This window comes from Herpailurus yagouaroundi, unplaced genomic scaffold (assembly GCF_014898765.1).
Source record: "Herpailurus yagouaroundi ecotype Mexico unplaced genomic scaffold, PumYag 163, whole genome shotgun sequence".
NCBI lineage: Eukaryota > Metazoa > Chordata > Mammalia > Carnivora > Felidae > Herpailurus > Herpailurus yagouaroundi.
The window spans coordinates 17,694,680-17,713,414 of record NW_024412404.1 but is presented as its reverse complement, the minus strand read 5'-3'; the positions used below and the strand labels follow the sequence as shown (position 1 = coordinate 17,713,414).

Genomic DNA, 18,735 nt, shown 5'->3' with positions numbered 1-18,735 from the left:
CGTGACCTGGCTGAAGTCGGACGCTTAACCGACTGCGCCACCCAGGCGCCCCCCCCAGTTAGATACTCTTAACAGAAGCATATAAACAGAATCTTGTCATTGGGGAACGATTAGACAAATCAGAATATGGGACATAAATAAGGCAGCTGACCTGAGTGTAAAGAAAATTAAATGTCTTTGAAAACAAACAGAAAGAGTTGGGTGGGAGGGGAGGGGGTGTAGATTAAAGGAGAACAAAGCAGGGATTGGCAAACTTTATAGGCCAAGGGCTAATCCAGCTCACTGCCTGTTTTGGTAAATAAAGTTCTGTTGGAACACAGACACATTCGTTCTCCTGCTTCTATGCAACAGCAGCAGAGTAGAAGAGTTGCCACAGAGACCCTGTGACCCACAAAGCCTAAAATATTTACCACCTGCCCCTTTATAGAAAAACTTTCAAGACCCCTGGAATACAGAAAGCAACATAATAACCAAAGGCAGTCCCTGAATCTTGGTTAGTTCCTGTATCAGGGTGAAAAAATGAAAGCATCAGTAAACAATTTCAGGGCAACTGGAGAAATTCAAATAAAGAGTGCATTTTAGATGACGTTCCTGGATTCATGTGAATTATTTTAGGTATGACAGCTGTAGTGTGGCTGTGTTGCACGGTTTCCTTACGTTTTTTAATTTTAATTTTAATTTATTTTTTTTAAATGTGTATTTATTTTGAGAGAGAGAGAGAGAGAAGAGTGCAATTTGGGGAGGAACAGAGGGAGAGAAGGAGAGAGAATCCCAAGCAGGCTCCGTGCTGTCAGCACGGAGCCTGACATGGGACTTGAAGTCACAAACCGTGAGATTGTGACCTGAGCCACGATCAAAGTTGGATGCTTAACTGACTGAGCCACCCAGGTGCTCCTAGAGACAAAACAAATGTACAAAACTGTTAATTGATCAATCTAGATGAAGGGCATATAAGTGTTTATTATACTTTTCTTTCCACAGTTCTATAGATATAAAAATGTTCAAAATAAAATTTAATTAAAAAAATTTAAACCCAACGGAGGGGTTAATTTAGGGGTCACTTTTAGTGGCCCAGATGTCATTTTTCTGTAGGCTCTGGCCCTACCTAGCTACTGATGCTGTCTTCTGGGACATTTCTTTATGATAGAGGAAACACTGGAGAGTGAAGGTGGGCTGCCTGTCCCCTAAAGATTGCTGTCACTCTGGAAGGCAGCCCCAGCATGGTCTTTTTTTTTGTAACTTGGGGATTTTGCTTATTATCTCTTTTGCACAGTAATTCCATCAAGCTGGTGAATCTGCTCTCCATATTTATCAGCACATGGCTAACAGCAGCTGGGTTCATCCATTTGGTGAGTATCCTTGAAGATGCTTCAGCTCTGGCTTTTCTGCAACAGGTACCCCCCCTGCGTCATTTTATTACCTGAAATTTTTCTCCCTGAAGAGAAACTTCAGCCTAGCTCAAGAATGTAAGAGAAGGAGAGGCAACTGCACAATTGTCTGGGTGTCCAACCCTATACCCCAAACTAATTCCGAATGGTGAATGATGTTCGCTCCATTAACCTGCATTTTTCGGCTCACCGGGTTGGGGGGGATTTTTCATTCTGTCTGCAGTAACTCCAGGCAGCCACAAGATGGCAGTGGTTCCTCAGCCAACACTTGAAAATGTGTTGGTGACAAGGTTGAAAGTTTGACCCACATCTCTTAATGAACAACAAATTCAGATCCCTTAATTTCCCTCCACTTCCCCCTTACAAAAAGCTACCTTCGATTCTTTTGCCTGATTGCTTGTCAAGTTATTTTGTATCTCAAAAATGTTAATTCTTTTAAATTAATGACTCTTTGAAAGGCTTATATTATTAAGTCAAGCTATTCTCACCTCCTGGAGGCCGACTTTTATTCCTGCTTTTAGGGAACACAGCTTTTGTTGGAAGCATGTTTCATACAAACACAAACTGTTAAAACTGGAAGGAGCCTCATCTAATTCTGAAGATTTGAGTAAAAGTGCCTTTCCCTTGCTGAGGAAAGCCTCTATCTGCGTTAAGTGAGAGGAAGGGTACATTTAGTTACCTAACATCACTGGGATTTATATAATTACCATGCAGAGGAAGGCAGCCTGGCATGGAAGTCGACTATTAGATCTGATGGCTCCCCACCCACCCCTTTGTGTTGATGGAATTCTTGGCTGAAATCACTCTTGGTAGGTAATCACCCCAATCACAAATGTGGTCTTTGGTAGGCCAGTGAGCTCACCTTACTATCTTGTGAAGTTGCTTCTGCTTCACCAGGAAACCTCCGCGAAAATGGCACGTTGGGATCAAGAAGTCATGTGTGAAAGAGGCTAAGTTCTGGACCCTTTCTGCAGAGGAAGAGCGGGAGGCCTGGGGGTTTGGAGGCCTGGAGGCTCACTGCCCACAGGGGCTGTGCTGGTGGAACAGTGGCACGTTATATTGCAGGGTTGGGATCTGGGGTAGACCTGGAGGCCCAGCCCACCCATCTCCCTCTCGCCCGAATTATCTCTCTTGCCTACCTCACAACTTGTTGGTGGATCAAATTCGATGGGAAGTGTTTTGTAAAGTCTAAAGCAGAGATGGGCAGCCTGCACCCCTGGGGCCAAAGGGCTCCCAATTCATCCACGCCCCTTTAGTGTAAGTATTGCTTCTGGCTGATTCACCTTCTGCAGAGTTGAGTTGTTGCTACAGAGATCACAAACTGTGTTGCGCAGAACTGAAAATGTTTACTATCTTTTCCTTTATGGAAAAAGCTTGCTGACCCTTGGTCTGACGAGTTGCACAAAAGCAAATTGTTCTCATGAGCTCGATTTTCATGCTCTCAGGGAAATTCCTGCCATTTGCAGGGTACAGCCATCCCTGACATTCTGCAAAGTCAGGAGAGCAAAGTCAGACTCCGAGAGATGCTGTTTGGGGTCCGGGTGTAAGATCTGCATGAGGGAGGCCCACCGGGCAATCGCCTTGGTCAGAATGATGAAAGGACGAGGCCCTTTGTGGGAGAGTTTAGAATTTCTTGGGGAGTGCATGAGCCAGGCCCTCAAAGACTGAGCAGGAACTCACAGAGAAAGGTCAGGGCAGGGCTCTCTGGCTTTTCCCTTGAAGAGGATACTGTAAAACGTAGCCAGGGGCAATGCCTTAAAATTCAGCTGGCTTCAAATCTTTAACAATGAGAAGAAAACCTAGGGATATTTACCTTTGTTTCTTCCCCTCTTTGTCCCAATCAGCTAGGAAGATATGTTTCTGTTACAGCCTCTCCACTTTCTCTGTTACCTGTCTGGGGTGGGGGAGTGGGGCAGTAGGGGGATGGGAAGCTGGATTCTGAGTCATCACTACAGAACGTACCCGGGCAGCAGACACCTTGTGTTGAGGTGGCCGTGTATCCGGAAGCAGCCCGCTGGAGTTTTTGTGTCCCTGGTTTATCATATGTATATAATGTCATCCTTTTTCTTCCCTGTCCCCTTGCTTTAGGTGGAGAATTCAGGGGACCCATGGGAAAATTTCCAAAACAACCAGGCTCTTACGTATTGGGAATGCGTCTATTTACTCATGGTCACAATGTCCACTGTTGGCTATGGGGATGTTTACGCAAAAACCACACTTGGGCGCCTCTTCATGGTCTTCTTCATCCTCGGGGGACTGGTAAAAGCTCTTTATTATGATGTTGATTTTTATGGTCATTAATATTTTCCATTATCCATTTCTTTAAAGCTTTGTATTTTGATTCTGTTTCTTCATTGCAAGCAAGTGATTGCCTTAGTGTTACAATCAGACCGAGTACATCCAAATGCAATGGTGGCTTTACTGCATATTTCTTTGGTATATGAGACTTGTTCCCCAGAGACCCAGGCACACTGCCCTTGTCAGGGTCAGCCTTTTCACCAGGAGGAAACCTAATTGTCTTAAGAAAGTGATGCTCACTTATTAAGTGGGAGTGTCTGTTCTTTAGTAATATGATTCAGTAGCTGATACCCTCTGCAAGGACAGTTGCTGTCACCTGACCCAGTAGATGCTATAGATACTCGGTAGACAGTTTGCGGTTTCAAGAGCTCCCCCACATCCTTCACGATCCTCTCCTAACTTCCAACAAACACTGTGGCCGGGGGCCTGCCCCAGAGAGTAGGGTCCCCGCAGAGGATGCAAAGCCTACTGGTCTCATGCAGGTGGACATCATTAGGTGAGCCGAGGGTGGTTTTGTAAAGAACCAACCAACTCCATTATGCAGCGACACATGGGATTTTTCCCTCCCCCTTTGTAAGTCAGAAGGTTCTGCTCTTTGCTTTTCTGGTCTTTGCAGGTCATAACAGTCAGTTAGGATGTAATTTTTGAAAGGGGGATTTCTGGCAGCATATTGGGGGTTGCTGCATTTTGTCTTTCAAAGTAACTTAGGTGAAGTTTAGATGTTTGCACTGTTATGTGGTAAGTGATTAGAATCCTACTTCACACACAGCTTTCACATGTGTCCACGGCACATACATTTGTACTATGCATATACATCTCTCTGTTCTGTATGCATACGACATATATACATTTTAAAAATGTATATTAAATGTACATGTGCGTGTGTAAGCTAACACAAGCATTTCCTCAGCATCAGGGAGGTCCCTGTAGGTAACGAGACCCACTTATGCAGCCACAAGCACAATGTTTGTTGGGCAAAACATGGCAGTTTTGTGTTTCTCCTTTCTTCTCCACCCCCCCCCCCCCATGATTTCCTAAATTTACCTTTTGTGCTTTTTAGTGATTTTTTTTTTTTACTGGATAAGTTTATATTATTTTAATCTTCTTTTGATGTTTATTGTCTTTCATCACTCATAAAGGCATTGATTCTCCTGTGAATTTTAGCTAGAAAGAAAGTCTTCTCTTGCAGTTGTGTGTGTGTGTGTGTGTGTGCGTGTGTGTGTGTGTGTGTGTGTGTGATTTCACCAGCATGCACCCCCTTTACTGACTTTCCTTTAGCAAGAAGTGCTAGATGTCAACTTATTTATTCCTGTCTCTTTTGTATTTTTCTCGACTGCGATTTTTTTATTTTATTTATTTATTTTTTTTTAGTTGTCCGGGTTGGTTAATGTTTGTTTTGTCCTGTGTATTTTCAGGAGCTTGCCTTTTTGTGCCTTTATTTTTACAACCCACCACAGTGGTATATACCTTTGCAGTTCTAACCCCTTTGTGTTTTCGGATCTTAGTGTTCCGACCCCCCCACCCCCTCTGAAAAGGTCACCCCCTTTCTTTGGCCTGTCTTTTCAGTCTCTCTTCTGTCTCCTGTCTTCTCCTCAGGCCATGTTTGCCAGCTACGTCCCTGAAATCATAGAATTAATAGGAAACCGCAAGAAATACGGGGGCTCCTATAGTGCGGTTAGTGGAAGAAAGTAAGTATGCCAAGAGGTTTTGCTGCCTCTGCTGCGGTAGAATCCTCTCTGCATGCCATTTTTTTTTTTGGCTCTTGTTTCTTTGTTTCATGCATGTAGGCAATGTTTGCCCGCTACGTGCCCGAAATTGCTGCTCTCATCCTGAATCGGAATAAATTCGGCGGGACTTTTAACAAACATGGAGGCAGAAAGTAAGTCAGTTACATCAGAAAAGATGTGGTTGAATGACTTTCAAGAGCCCCTATGGCGGTGACACCTGAATCCCGCCCCTCCCTCCTCCTACCCAGGTGCTTCTGTGAGGGAAGGGCCATATTCTGTGTGGGGTGTGACGTCACCTGTGGACTGACTATCCAGACCTGTGCCCACCCGTTCGTGCCTTTCTTCCCCACCTGTCTTTCTGAGAGACCCACTGTGTTTCTCCTGGAACGGGTTGTAGGTAACTGGGCCTGTATCTTCTGTTCTAATCCCTACCAAGTAAACCAAGCTCATTCAACTGGCTTAGTGATTACATTCTGGTGCCCCAGACTAAGGTGATGCCATACTATGGGGTTGTTTTCGTGCAGCAATAACATGGGATCATACTCCAGCAGGGAAGTCTTAGGGAGGGCAAGAAAAAGGTCACCTTGCCTGCTGTAAAGGCATCGTGGCAGCCAGGAAACCAATTCTCTTTAGCCAGGAGGCACCGAACGGGTCCTCAAAGGGACTCATTACTCAGCTGAAATTCCTCCTGGGCAAGACGTATTACATTTATGGTATGTTAGGGTACCACATGCTATTCCTGATGGTCTTTTGTTTGACTTCCCATGCATCAGTGCTTTCTTCTTGGGGACTATTTCAGTTTGTGTTCAGATCGTTTTATTGATATCAATACCAGTGTCTGGGTTCGTTATCAACCTGAAATTTGACTCCTAAGTAAACGGCAGGGCCTTACCATCTCTGTCTTCTGCCAGAGCACTGTCTTGGGAGGAGAAGGCCTCCGGAGAGGCGGGGATGGTGGCAACCATTCTTTACTTTTTTTTTTTTTTTTTAACTTTTTCTTGGGCACTCAGCCTTGTTTTTGTTGTTTCTGGGTTTTTGTTTTAACTTCCACAAAGTAAGAGGTATATAGCTTTAAAGTACAGCTCAAGGGATTTGTACCTATGTACACACCCAGTAATTACCATGCAGATGAAGATGAGAATATTTTCATCACTCAGGCCCCTTCCTGGTCATAGAAGCTCCTATCACATAACTAGGTCCCCCTCCCCCAGTACATTTTCAGGTGAACTCTTGAATAGCCTATTTTGCTTTTTAAGAGAAAATAAAACTATAGCATTGCCTTTCCCCATCCTCCACCCCCGTCTCCTCTGGGCCCTGTAATCATGTTGGATGGAGCAAACCTCATCTCCTGTCGGTGATTCCAGTGCATCCTGAGCTCAGGTGTCCTGTCCTTCCTTCAGAAAATGAAGAGGTGGAAAATAAAAAGACTCATTTTCTTGAACTGCCCACAGGACACCAGTTTCCTTTCAAAGGAACAAAGGACAGTGAGCGAGAGGAGGCCAGTTGGCGTCTCGTCTGTAGAGGCAGCACGTTCCTCCACCTTTCCTCTAATGGAGCCCTCCTCTCCCTATTATCTTAACAACCCTGGATGAGATTAGAACCAAGCTGTTCTGATTTCTGGGCCATTGGTTGGATCCAAAAGGCCAGATAAGTCCAGAGATTCCCATTGGTCATTTATTCCATTGCCAAGAGAAAAACAGCTCCTCTGTCCATTTTGCCTTTAAGGTGTGAACAGGTCGCCATAAAGCAGAAGGCATTCCGAGGGCATGGGCTCTCTTTATTCCTCCCACCCCACTACCTCGGCCAGCATTTCCTTGTCACTGCCCCCGAAGAAGCCAATAAAGTCAATCGCCCCCAAGTCCATGCTGAAAATACTTCTTGACTCTCCGTCCAGGTAAAATTTTTTTTCCCTCTAGTTTCCCTAGTCCGGTGCGGGTGGGCCTGGTGGCAGGTGGCTTTTGTTGGTGGGCAACCCAGATGAGGACTGAGACCAGCAGTCACTCACCCACCCCTGGTCTGATCCCATCATCTTTTTGCCCTGGCACCTCCACTCAAACCCCCGAGTGCTGATGACTTCAGATCACAGACTCCCCGCAGCTTTTGTTCTGTCTCCATCTCTGTCATCTTTTACCACCGGCTTTTAGCCTGGTGTTTTCTCTGTCTCTTTTTTTCTTCTCCCTTTAGGAAAATACACACTTTGCTTTTAATGTTCTCTTTGGGTCTCTGATGTCCCCCGACCCTGAGGACAGAGAGTCGGTCCTGTCATCAACACTGGGACCGTTCACTTTACTTTACGCATTGTTTCCTGGTTCAAAAGCTAATTACTAAGTAGTTTAAAGAAGCCCTTTGGTCACTTAGATCTTTCATCAGAAAATATAAGCTTGGGAAAGGAACGGTAATAAAGGGCCATTAGCACCCTTTGTTTGATGTTGTTTTTCCAGTCAGTAGAACAAGATTGATGAAATGTTATGTTTGGCCAAAATTTGAGTTTTCATTTGGAATTCAGCGTTGAGAGAATGGGCTGTCAGAATCAATAAGTTTTCTTTCGCTTGGGATATGGGCATGTGGTAGTAATTAGCAATATAAGGTCTTTAGTTGAGCAACCAAGCATGGATTCTGGCAGCAAACATAATGAGAAACTACAGTTGTTCTATTTCTAACGTCAAAAAGTTTCCAGATAAAATTAAATGCATTTGCAAAGGGAAAGCAGCTAAACTTTGTTGAAAGATAGAACTCAGACTCTTAAAATAGCGTGCTTTGCCCTGTGTTTTTGTGTATGCAAAAATACATGTGCTGTATTCATGGATACACGTATGTACACTCTTCTCCCCAGGATTTCATCAAGTGAATGCCCAGAATGTAATTAAAACATATACATAGTTAAGGGATTTGTTTACACATGTATATCTTACTCAGAAATACTCTAACAATGCATTAACTTGTCAGAGAATTTAAGGTAACTTGTGACCCAAAAGCTTTGGAGACACACAACTTTGAAATCTAAAGATGATTTAAAGTAAACACACACACACACACACACACACACACACACACACACGCACATTAGGCAGAAAAGTTCAGGGTTTTGTTTACGCAACACCCAATTTCAGGATATTGGAGAACATGGAGGTTTTGTTGGCACCTCATTTTTGGTTTTGATCAATGTGTTTGACATAATGTGAACACTTCATATAGCATCCCCGGCACGTCCTCACCGTCAACATGGGATCAAAGGCCTGGCCTGGCTTCCTCCAACATTCGCTTCAGTATGCCTCACTTGACCTCCCACAGGACATCCAGAGCCAGCAGTAGATGTGGGGACATGTCAGCTATTCTCTATCTTATTATGATGCATCAGGGCTCCTAAGAATAGGAATTGGGTGTCAATAACCAGAGGTTCAATGAGTGGCCTCGGCAGGCAGTCTCTGTGGGTTGGAGGTCTTGGGGACAATTGTCCTTTCGGGCTGAGACCCCAGGTCTTATTCAAAAGGGTAGCCTGCCTACGGCCCAGCTGACCCCCGGGGCCGATGCCTCCTCCTTCCCTTCATGTAAGGCCAAAGCTGCTCAGAGGTGGGGGAGCAGCGGGGTGAGGCTCCCATGGCCTTTGGGTCCCAGCTTGCTCTCCTTCCTCCCACGGCCCTTGCCGTTCCCCCCTGAGATTTCCTCTCTGCGTGTGACTCAGCCACTCCTGGTTAGTTTATGAGAACTGACAAGATCATGGTCTGAGGTCACATGGCCAAGGGCCATGGAAAATAATCAGCCACAGAGAGGAATCCATCTGTTGTAACCCCCTTGTTAGAGGTGGCCGGGCCAGGGAGCCATCCAGACCTTGTGTTTCCCATGATGGGCTTCTGGGGCCCCCAACTGAGGCAGTCCTAGGCCAGGTGTTTGGGACAAGGAAGAATGGGATAGGTTTGGATTATTCTTCTGATTTCTGTAGCCAAATGCTGAGAGGACACACAGAGAGGACAAGGTATAATAGACGACAAGGAGAAGGCAAAGGGGACCAGGGAGGTGAATGAAGTCTTCTTGAAGGAGAGGTTCTGTGGCTGAATGAGGAGGCTAGGCCTCTCTTCTGGTTGAGGGAACCATTGTCACAGACTAAGCTAGCTCTAATTTCAATTCAGGAAGGTTGTTTGTGAAACTTAAATACCGTGGCTTCTCTCAGAACTCTTCTTTATATAGACAAAGCTTGGGTCGCAAGCTTTTGGGGGCACTTGTAGATGAGAAGTGACTCGTTACAGCCCAGAGCCCTAAGACTGCCTTCTCTGACAGTAAGAATACCTACAAACTTGCATATCGCTAAATTCTCACAGCAACCACCAAAGGGAAGTATTATCTCCATTTGCAGTGGGCGAGGAAACTGAGGAACAGAGAGGTTATGTGACTTGCCTGATGTCACACAGCTAACAAAGGGCGCATCTAGGGTTTGAACCAAGGGGCAATCTGCTTCACTGGGCCGTGCTGCCTCTGAAGATCATCTCCTGAGACCCCTTTTTGTTCTGAACCTCATGATCCTATGGTTGTTCTTCCACCTCTACCCATAAGTGGGGCCACAACACCGTGCACATGATGGAAAGGAAGAGAAATGCACGAGTATCACTGTGGTCCTGTGTTTCCCTTCTGCTCACCTACTGCCTCTAAGGATCCTCGCCCCACCCCAAGGACAAAAAGGTGGGGAGGGGACTGAACCATCTCTTCCTTGATTTTTCTCATTTGGTTAGACTAGGAATGTATTTACCTCTTGTACACTTGTAACAATGAGGGGCTCTCAAGGATAGACAGACGGATCATTGACCAAAATTGTGCCTTATTTGTGGGTCTCAACACTTTCAACCTCTTCCTGGGGAGCTCACTTCCTAGGTTACCAGCCATGGCAGATTGTAGTGATCTGCCAGATGCAGACACCCTCCTAGGCAGAGTCCATCTGCATGGCATCTTAAGAAGAGCATTCCCTGCCCTGGCAGACATATCCACCTGGCTTCCTTCGGTTTAGAGAACTTCTTTGGTGGTGGGTTCTTAACTGTCAGAGAAAATTAGAGTAGCAGGACCTCCCTCCCTCCCGCCTGCCCCGAAAGTCCTCTGCAAGATCCACTCTCTAGGTTTATTGCAGAGCTGTAGGTGGAAGTGTTACCCTCAGGAGGCTGGGTCTTCCTGGGGGGAGTAAGGCAGTCTGCCTTCAACATGGCCTCAGGATTGTAAAAGGGAGCCCTAAAGCCATAGAGGTTGGCAGAATGTATCATGCTTTTCCATTTAAAAATGAAAACAGAGTACTTTATTATGTTCTTTAATGTGGTGGTTATATTTTAAAGAGTTTTCAATAATTTAGACAAGAATTTCAAGAGCTAAGAAATACTAGAGCACAATTAGTTTCCTGCCTCACTCTCCATTCCTGTTATCATTTCCACTTGCTCATTTTCAGTCCACGGATGTTCACTGAGCCCCTCTGTGCCCGGCACAATGAGGGTTGTGTTGGATGCCAAGGATTCGGTGGTGAGCAAGCGACCTGTGGGACTTGTCCTCAAGGACATTACAGTCGCCAGGAGGTTACAGGCAATGAGCAAGGCTATGACTGAAGAAAATACCAAGTACAAATGTTCATACATGTGGCAAAAATGAACATGAAAAAGACTAAGATCCTATTATAGAGCAAAACAGGGGTGACTTACTGTAAAGAGGTCCTGGGAGGTGACCTTTCAGAGGAGGGGATGTCACAGCCTGTTCCATGGCTGTGCACCCCAGCTTTTGTTACTCCTAGGCTGAGAGGAGTCAACACCCTAGTTTTAAAATTCATATCACACGGACTCCGCTTACAACCATTGGTCTTTGGTCCTACTACCGTGGTCCTACAACCATGGGAGTAAGTCTTAAAATCTTTTTTTCCTTTCAGGCTCTATTTCGCCTGTATAGTATACTCTCCACAGACTTACCAGGAGAGGGTACCCTGTGTATCTTCCCTGGTTCCTTATTAGCGGGTTCTTATTAAATTCTGTGTCTCCTCATATCAGAAATGGTCTCCTCATCCATCTCTCTCTGTGGCTTTTGTTCCTTTATGAGACCACTTTCTATTCCCTCCTGCCTGGCTGTCTTGAAATTCCGCTCCATTTTCTCCACCATGCTCAACCTTTGCCTGCTGTGGTTCTAGACCAATTTTTGCTTTTTCAAAGAATTAGAATCTTAAACGATCTGCTGTGCCCAAACAGGCATTACCGATGACCCTTGATCAACATGGGCTTGAACCGCACAGGTCCACTTACACGTGGATTGTTTGAGATAAATACAGTACAGAACTGTAAATGTGTTTTCTCTGCCTTGGGATTTTCTTAACATTTCCTTTTCTCCAGCTTGCTTTATGGTAAGAATACAGTCTGTGCCATATGTAACACATAAAATAGGTGTCAATCGACTGTTTATGTTATTGGTAAGGCTTCCAGTCAATGATAGGCTATTAGTAGTCAAGTTTTGGGGAGTCAAAAGTTACATGTGGAGTTTTGACTTCACAGGGGTCGGTGCCTTGACCCCCATGTTGTTCAAAGGTCAAGCATATTTCTTTATAAACACTCACTCAGTCTACCCCATAGCCATCCCCCCAACCCCAGCCTAGGGGAACTAGCGTGAGTCATGCCTTCACCGTCCATTCCACATGTGATTATTGAGAGCTTGCTACACACAGGCACTGGGTATAAATGTACTTCTTCAAACCCATGAAGATTTCCAAATATGCCACATCTCTCTTGAGCTATGCATTATATTATTTGGCCACTAAAGTGGCTGGGGAGTTCAAAATCAGAGCTTATTTAAGCCTCTCCTCTTGGTTCCCAGAGGTGACCGTCTTCCTATAATAACATTTCCATGTGTACTTTTTCTGATAAGGGCTGATTCCAGCACTTGGGAATAGGATGTGGGGTTAATTCATGTGGTATTGTCTTGGGCCAAGTACCATGGGCCTCCTTTCCTTTCCCGTCTACGTACAGCTTGGGCAACACTCACTCTCGCTTCTGCAAAAAACCTGACATGGTGGGTGGGGGGGTTACTCCTGGAGAGAGTGTTTCCTATAAGGTGCCATTTATGATTTCTAGATCACAGACATCACTCTGGTTGAAATGTGACTGAGGCTTTGCATTTCACACAAACGTCTGTCCTTTGACAGGGAAGCCATTCAGTCCTCTCCTTGCATGGCCCATGTGATTCCCAGCCTGAACTCCCAGCAATGTTTTCAGATTCCTAGATTTTAAAGGCCATAAATTAGCAAATCATCAACATATCACCAGGAAGGATCATCTGGTAGCCATTCTAGTCAGAAGGAAACACAGGCCCCAATAACTGATCTTCACAAAGATAGGAAGAACTGTAGACAGACAGATACAGTAAATAGGAAGACAAACAGATAATTCAAGTTGACAGACCATCTTGGACTGATTAGACATTCTGCTTTGATTAACATTAAACTTTTGGGGGAGGAAAAAAGAATTGAGATTGCCCTAATACTTTGGAAAAATGACCCCTTTACTACTTCTGAAATTCAGAACCGAGGGGCAGATACCGAAAGCAAGTGTCATTAGATGCTGTATTGTATAATGTAACATGCTAGGTATTCCTTTCTGATGAGAGGGGTCTTGGTGGGTGTGGATGTGGGCGCTTCTTTCTTTGCATCTGCTTTGGATTCTTGTAAGCCACATCTTCAGCCCCTTTCAAACTTGAAGCTCTATTTAAAGAGACTTGGATGCATATTAAATCAATTTCCTGATAATACCTAATGGAGTGAAGGCTTGCCCCACCCTCCCCCCTCCACTTTCTTGCTGTCTCTCTTCCTTTCCACACACTTTTCAAAATGTTCCAGCTATTGTTCTGAAAACAAGAATAGAAATGTAGGTGGGAGATGAACTGTGTACCTAAAAAAAAAAAAAAGTCATATTCAAACCTAGACTTTTGCTCTCAGATAGTCTTTCCTCCATAAAAAAAAAAAAAAGAAAGAAAGAATTTTGAATATGACTTTTCTAATTATAATCCCTAAAGAATCTTTCTGCTCAGCCTCATGTTTGAATGGGTGAATCCTCCCTGGGTAGTTTCCAAATCTAAACAACAAACACCACCATGTGAGAGTAAGTTTCACCGTGTTTTCTGTCTTCCTGCTATGTCATTTCTTGTGTTGGAAGCCTTTCCAGAGCCACACAAAGTGGTTCCTAGTAGACTTGGGTGTGGCCCACTGCTGCTGCCATCATACACTGAAAATAAACCAGGAAACTCTCTAGCTGTCCAAGCCCAGTGTCTCCTTCTAGTAAACTTACAGGCTGTTGTAATGTGAAACTCATGAAAACCTGATTCTGTGTCTCTCAGGGTTTGGGCTCCCACATCTAGTACAAGTGTTGCATGACAATGATCTGTTCCCACCCCGGAACCATGGGGACTGCTCCAGATATGGTACCAGTTGTCAGTAAAAGCAATCTCATCCCCCCTTCCTATCCCTTCTTAACTAGGGGACATAGAGGCAGTTCGGAGGTAGATTCATGCCCGTCTCTGGCGAGGCTTTGCAACCTTAGCCACTGAACTCAAAGGCAAATGCTGGCTAGGATATAGAACAGATTTAGGAAAGTTGCCATCCCAGCATGTTTGCTCAGCTAACAAGTATGTGACCCCCTGCTATGTTCTAGTCACTGCGCTAAGTGCTGTGGCTAAAGAATGAGCAAGAAAATGTGGTTCTTGCTCTCCTGGAGCTTACCTGAGACTTTGACCAATCAGAACCATCCAAGGAACAAGCGGTAGCTAAATAGAGACTTGATTATGTAGGGGAATCATCCCAGTGAAATGCTCTTTGGCAGGAATTTTGTTCAATAAAATCGTAAAGACTGCAAACATTTCAGAGGGAATGCTTCCAAAAGCATCGGATAATTCATATTGTTAAAATGTACCCTTTGGAGCAGTTTTGGGCGAAGGTAATAGCGGGGTGACTTGTGCACCTAAAAACCTATGGTTTTAATGATGGGCCCAGTAAAAGAGGGATATGGAGAGACTTGGGAAGGTGGGGGAGCTGCTGACGCTACCCTAAGTGCCCCTGTGGTGTATTATGTCTCAGCCGACCCTGACACCTATAAACTCCTCCCAGTTCTTACCTGTGTAACAGATGCTGGAGGCCAGTTGAGGCCTTTGCAAGTGTGCTGGATCTACTCAGAGGGGATTGGATAGCTGGCAGCATATGCTAGCAGGGCCAACACCCTTGGGTGTGGCTGGGGAACAAGGCCAGGATGTGTCAACTTGATTGTCATTATGGGAAGGTAGTCCCAACAACATATGCTCTAGGGCCATGATGCATGATTTACCCGGAGTGTTAGCAGGGAGGTGGGGCTCGCTTTGCACATCAAAGCTAACAGACCTCCCCTTTACCAGGGCAAAAGTAAGAGCCATTTCTGTGCTTGGACTCATTATCCCCCCATTCCGCCTTCATCCCCGAAGGGTATGGTTGACCTTGGCCTTAGTCTTCTCTTCTCTTGGTGCCTCTTATTCAGAAGCAGCATTACCAAGTAGAGACAGGCAAATCTACTTTGATCTGCATAGAGGAAAGTGCTATTCAGTGCCCTGATTTCTCTTAAGATTGGAAGAACCAGGTCAAAGGAAGATTGACTTGCTTGAAAATGGCCAAAGCCTACCAAGTCTGCAGTAAAGGGATGAATAAAATGTGGAAGGGCAAGGGTATTGGGAAGAGACACAGTGTAATTTGTGAGAGAGTCAGGTAGTTATGGAATTGCTCACTTAAGATCGGTGTATAATTCCTCTTGGGGGAAGGAAGGAAAGAAGGGTGGGGAGAGAAAGAAACCCAAACAATACCAGCATACTGGGTTGTTGTGAAAATTAAGTGAGAAATTAAGGTTAAGGTAAACAACTCTTCCAGTTAGGGGCTCTTTGATTATAGGCAACAGAAACTGGTTCTTGCTAACTTGAGCAGGAGAGGAATTTTTTTGGAAGGTTAGAGTACCTTATAGAATTCAGAGAAAAATTGAAGAGCAAGATCCCAGAAAGGACAGAGTTGAGCCAGGCAAGCAGCTCTGGGACCCAGCAAGCAGAAACTCAGGGATAGTCATTATAGGGCTTTGCACGAGGATGGATCCCACTGTGAACTTAGTGTCACTCCATTCAAGGCTGAGAAGTATTGATTGGCCTAGTTCGGGCAGGGAAACTTGATTAAAGTTCCCAACACTGTATCTCATTGGGGATGACTGGTTCCCCAAATTAAAAATGAGGTGCCATTGACAGAAGAGAGGGTGTGGGCTGCACATGTCAGTACAACCAATGCCTCCTGAGGTTCTCAGAATTTATTTTCAAGACGTGGACTGAGGCTTCCTTTGGGCAACAAGCTACAAAAGATATTTGATCATTCCTTGGGCATGGTCTAATTATGGAGATGTAATTGTGATCTAGGATGGTGGAGGTATAGATATAGACCCCTCTGGTGTTGTTTAGGTCCTGACCATCTGCATATGATCAGATGCACCTACTTTGTGCAGAAAGTTCTGTTCTGGTCAGGACATCTCAGTATTCACTGTTGGCACTCCCAATAGTCTGTCCTGTGACCTTGCGGCTCTGTTTTATAGAGGTGCCTTTGCTGCACTGTTGGGATCTATTTGCTCAGCCTTCTGCCCCTTTTTAGGGAAACTGCAAAACAGCCTGTGTCTTCCAGAATAGCTCTATTGACAGCTGGATAAGATGATTACTTTGTTCTCTTCCTCACTAGGAGGGAGAAGGCATTTCCTTTCTTTGTAATTAGCAAAGTACTAGCTGTGGCCCTGGGTAGGAAGTCTTATCTCCAAACCTCCTTGGGCTTTTTGTTTGCTTGTTTTGTTTTTTCATTTGTTCTAACCAGAAATGGCTAAAGCCAGCGTTTGGGATTATGGCCTCAAAACACACTCACAGTTGTTTTGATTTCATTTTTGCCCTCCTTACATGTACTGTTCTCTCACAAACTCGAAACAGATCTGGGGTAGCAGAATCAGCCAATGATCTGACAATCTTGCAGTTAACTAATGGTTATGTTTCTTCTACACTTACAATGGCATCAGGTGTCCAAGACAAGCACACCTTACCAACCAGTCCATTGGTCAGTAGATAGTTCTGGAAAGTCTAGCAAGCTTTGGAGGTCCTGAGCCAGGTCCTTAGGTGGAATGGAAGTGATGGGTCCCTAGGTGGAGTGGAAGTGATGGGTTTTGGAGTGATGGGGGTTCGGAGCTGATGACCAGGAAAGAATTCTTGAGACATCTTTGGCGCAAAAAAGTTGATTTTATTAAAGCATGGGGACAGGACCTGTGTGCAGAAAGAGTTGCACTGGGCTTGTGAGGAGTGACTGGTTATATATACTATGGAGTTGGGGGAGGTGAAGCCAAGAGGAAGTTTCTTAAAGGGATTTCCATATGCTAAAACTCACAGATTACTGAGGGCCTAGTTTTGTCAAACTAAGGTAAGGTGTTTTTTTTTTTTTTTTTTTTTTTTCCCTCTAGCAAAACATCATTAAGATAGTAGGAGTTCCTGGAGATTAGGCTATTGATAAGATTGCCCCTTTCTGGTAATTTTACTAAGATATTTGTAAACTGATAGAGACTCTGTCAATGTAACCATTTGTTTTCTGTCCTTTCCTTTGTTCTTGGGGAGGCAGAAGTGCCTAAGGAATATCACACATATCCCACCTCGGTGGGGGGGCCATGCAGGGTGTCGGGTGGCTTGCCTTATGCTCCCTCATCAGAAGGATGGGACCTGCACAGTCTGGAGCTAGCTTTTGTTGGCCATAGGTGAACTGCCCTGCGTGGACGTCAGTTCCTTTGGGACTGGCTGTCAGTACAGGAGGAAGTGGGAAGGCAGGAATTGGATTAGTCTCCTTCCTTTTAGGCAGTGGGGTCCTGCACTTCACAGGAAAACCTGGTTAACAGTCATCCTGAAGGACATGATCCAAAGTAGGGGAAGCCGTGGGACAAAGCAGTCACAGAAAGCACCACCAGGTGATACAGAAGGTCAAGCCCAGAATCTGCCTAAACCTTAGCTTGTGTGAGACTCTTGGAGAGATAGTTCTGTGGACACTGAATGGTTCAAATTCAACCTTGGAGGGATAACTTTAAATTTTAGTACTGACCACTGTGTGCTTTGGGTTGTGGGGTCTCTTGCTGCCCCCAGCCTGCTTTCTATGTGATAAAATGCTGCTGAATTTCCCTGACAAGTCCTTCTTAAAATTCATTCCCACCAAGCCAGTGGACACCATTGGGGTGTGGGCGGGGGGCAGGGGGAGGTTGGGGGAGGTTGGATGGAAAGAGCATGATTAGAAGTCTCAGCAGAAAGACAGAAGAGATTCTAGCATATGTATTTGATATAAATATTATAGTTTTACAGAGACATCTAGATCAATATATGCCACATTTCATCTACCTCTCTGACAAAGTGAGCACAATGTATTCAGGGAAAGCTGTATAGGATTTTCAATTTACTCTGTGTGATTTATTGTGACAGGATAGCTATGGGTTTTTTAAGTTCTTTATACTTGTTCCAGTAAAAATGGATATAGTATCTTTAAAAATAAACAGCCCAGAGCTGTGCATTTCACATTGTCTTCCTAGAATGAGGCTCTGCTAAAGAGCGATGTGAGACCTCCCTGCCCCCAGGGGGGACCTGATGCAGGCAGATTTGCCTCAGTCCTTGCTCTTTAGCTGTTTTGAGGGGGGGGGGGTGCGGTGTGGAGGGTGAACAGGGAACTGAATTAGGAAGTACTGCCGACGTCTAGACGAGATGTGATGGTAGCCTGGACTAGAAGGGCAGAGAGCTAGAACTCTGTGGGGGGATCCATCAGTGTCGGTGGGAACAGCCCAGTCAGTCTGGGCTCCTTCATTTTGTAGTGACTGGCCCCAGTCTCCTGACTCCCAGCCCAGCGGCATCAGCCCTCCCTCTATCTAGAAGGCACCAAACCAAGGGGGTAGGGCTGCTCTTGCTCTGCCACTCACCTTGTACTGAATCTCTGGGCCTCAGTTTCCACATCCAAATAGCAGGTACTAGACTAAACATTCACCAGGGTCTATTCTCATACTAAGATAAACATGAGACTGTGGAGTGGAGCCCATTACTTTTCAGGCTCTAAGAAACACTACCTGAATCTTAAAAATGTGTAGATTTTAGTTTTCATCCAGCTAACCTCAGCCTCAGTGAGTCTCTGGAGGCCTCATTCACTGGAGCCTTGAAGAGTTTGGGGGCTCCCTCGGCATCCTCCTCTTATGCCTCCTGCCCTTGGTCACCTCCCCTAAGTTGTCCGTTCTGAAAAGCCGCAGTGGAACTAAGCTCAGAAACAGGTTCCAACT

General features: G+C 45.1%; 1 protein-coding gene across 40 annotated transcripts in view; it reads left to right on the top strand.

Moving 5' to 3' along the window:
- Window positions 1-18,735, top strand: part of KCNMA1 (potassium calcium-activated channel subfamily M alpha 1) — a 736,361-nt gene that overhangs the window by 503,531 nt on the left and 214,095 nt on the right. For 38 of the 40 annotated variants that reach the window (XM_040485500.1, XM_040485499.1, XM_040485505.1 and 35 more), the window contains 3 exons: window positions 1,274-1,349; window positions 3,477-3,647; window positions 5,283-5,374. In XM_040485500.1, the coding sequence (XP_040341434.1) occupies window positions 1,274-1,349; window positions 3,477-3,647; window positions 5,283-5,374 (339 nt within the window). Of the gene's footprint in view, window positions 1-1,273; window positions 1,350-3,476; window positions 3,648-5,282; window positions 5,375-5,473; window positions 5,566-18,735 lie in introns of all 40 variants that reach the window. The other 2 variants (XM_040485497.1, XM_040485529.1) reach the window with 1 other exon arrangement.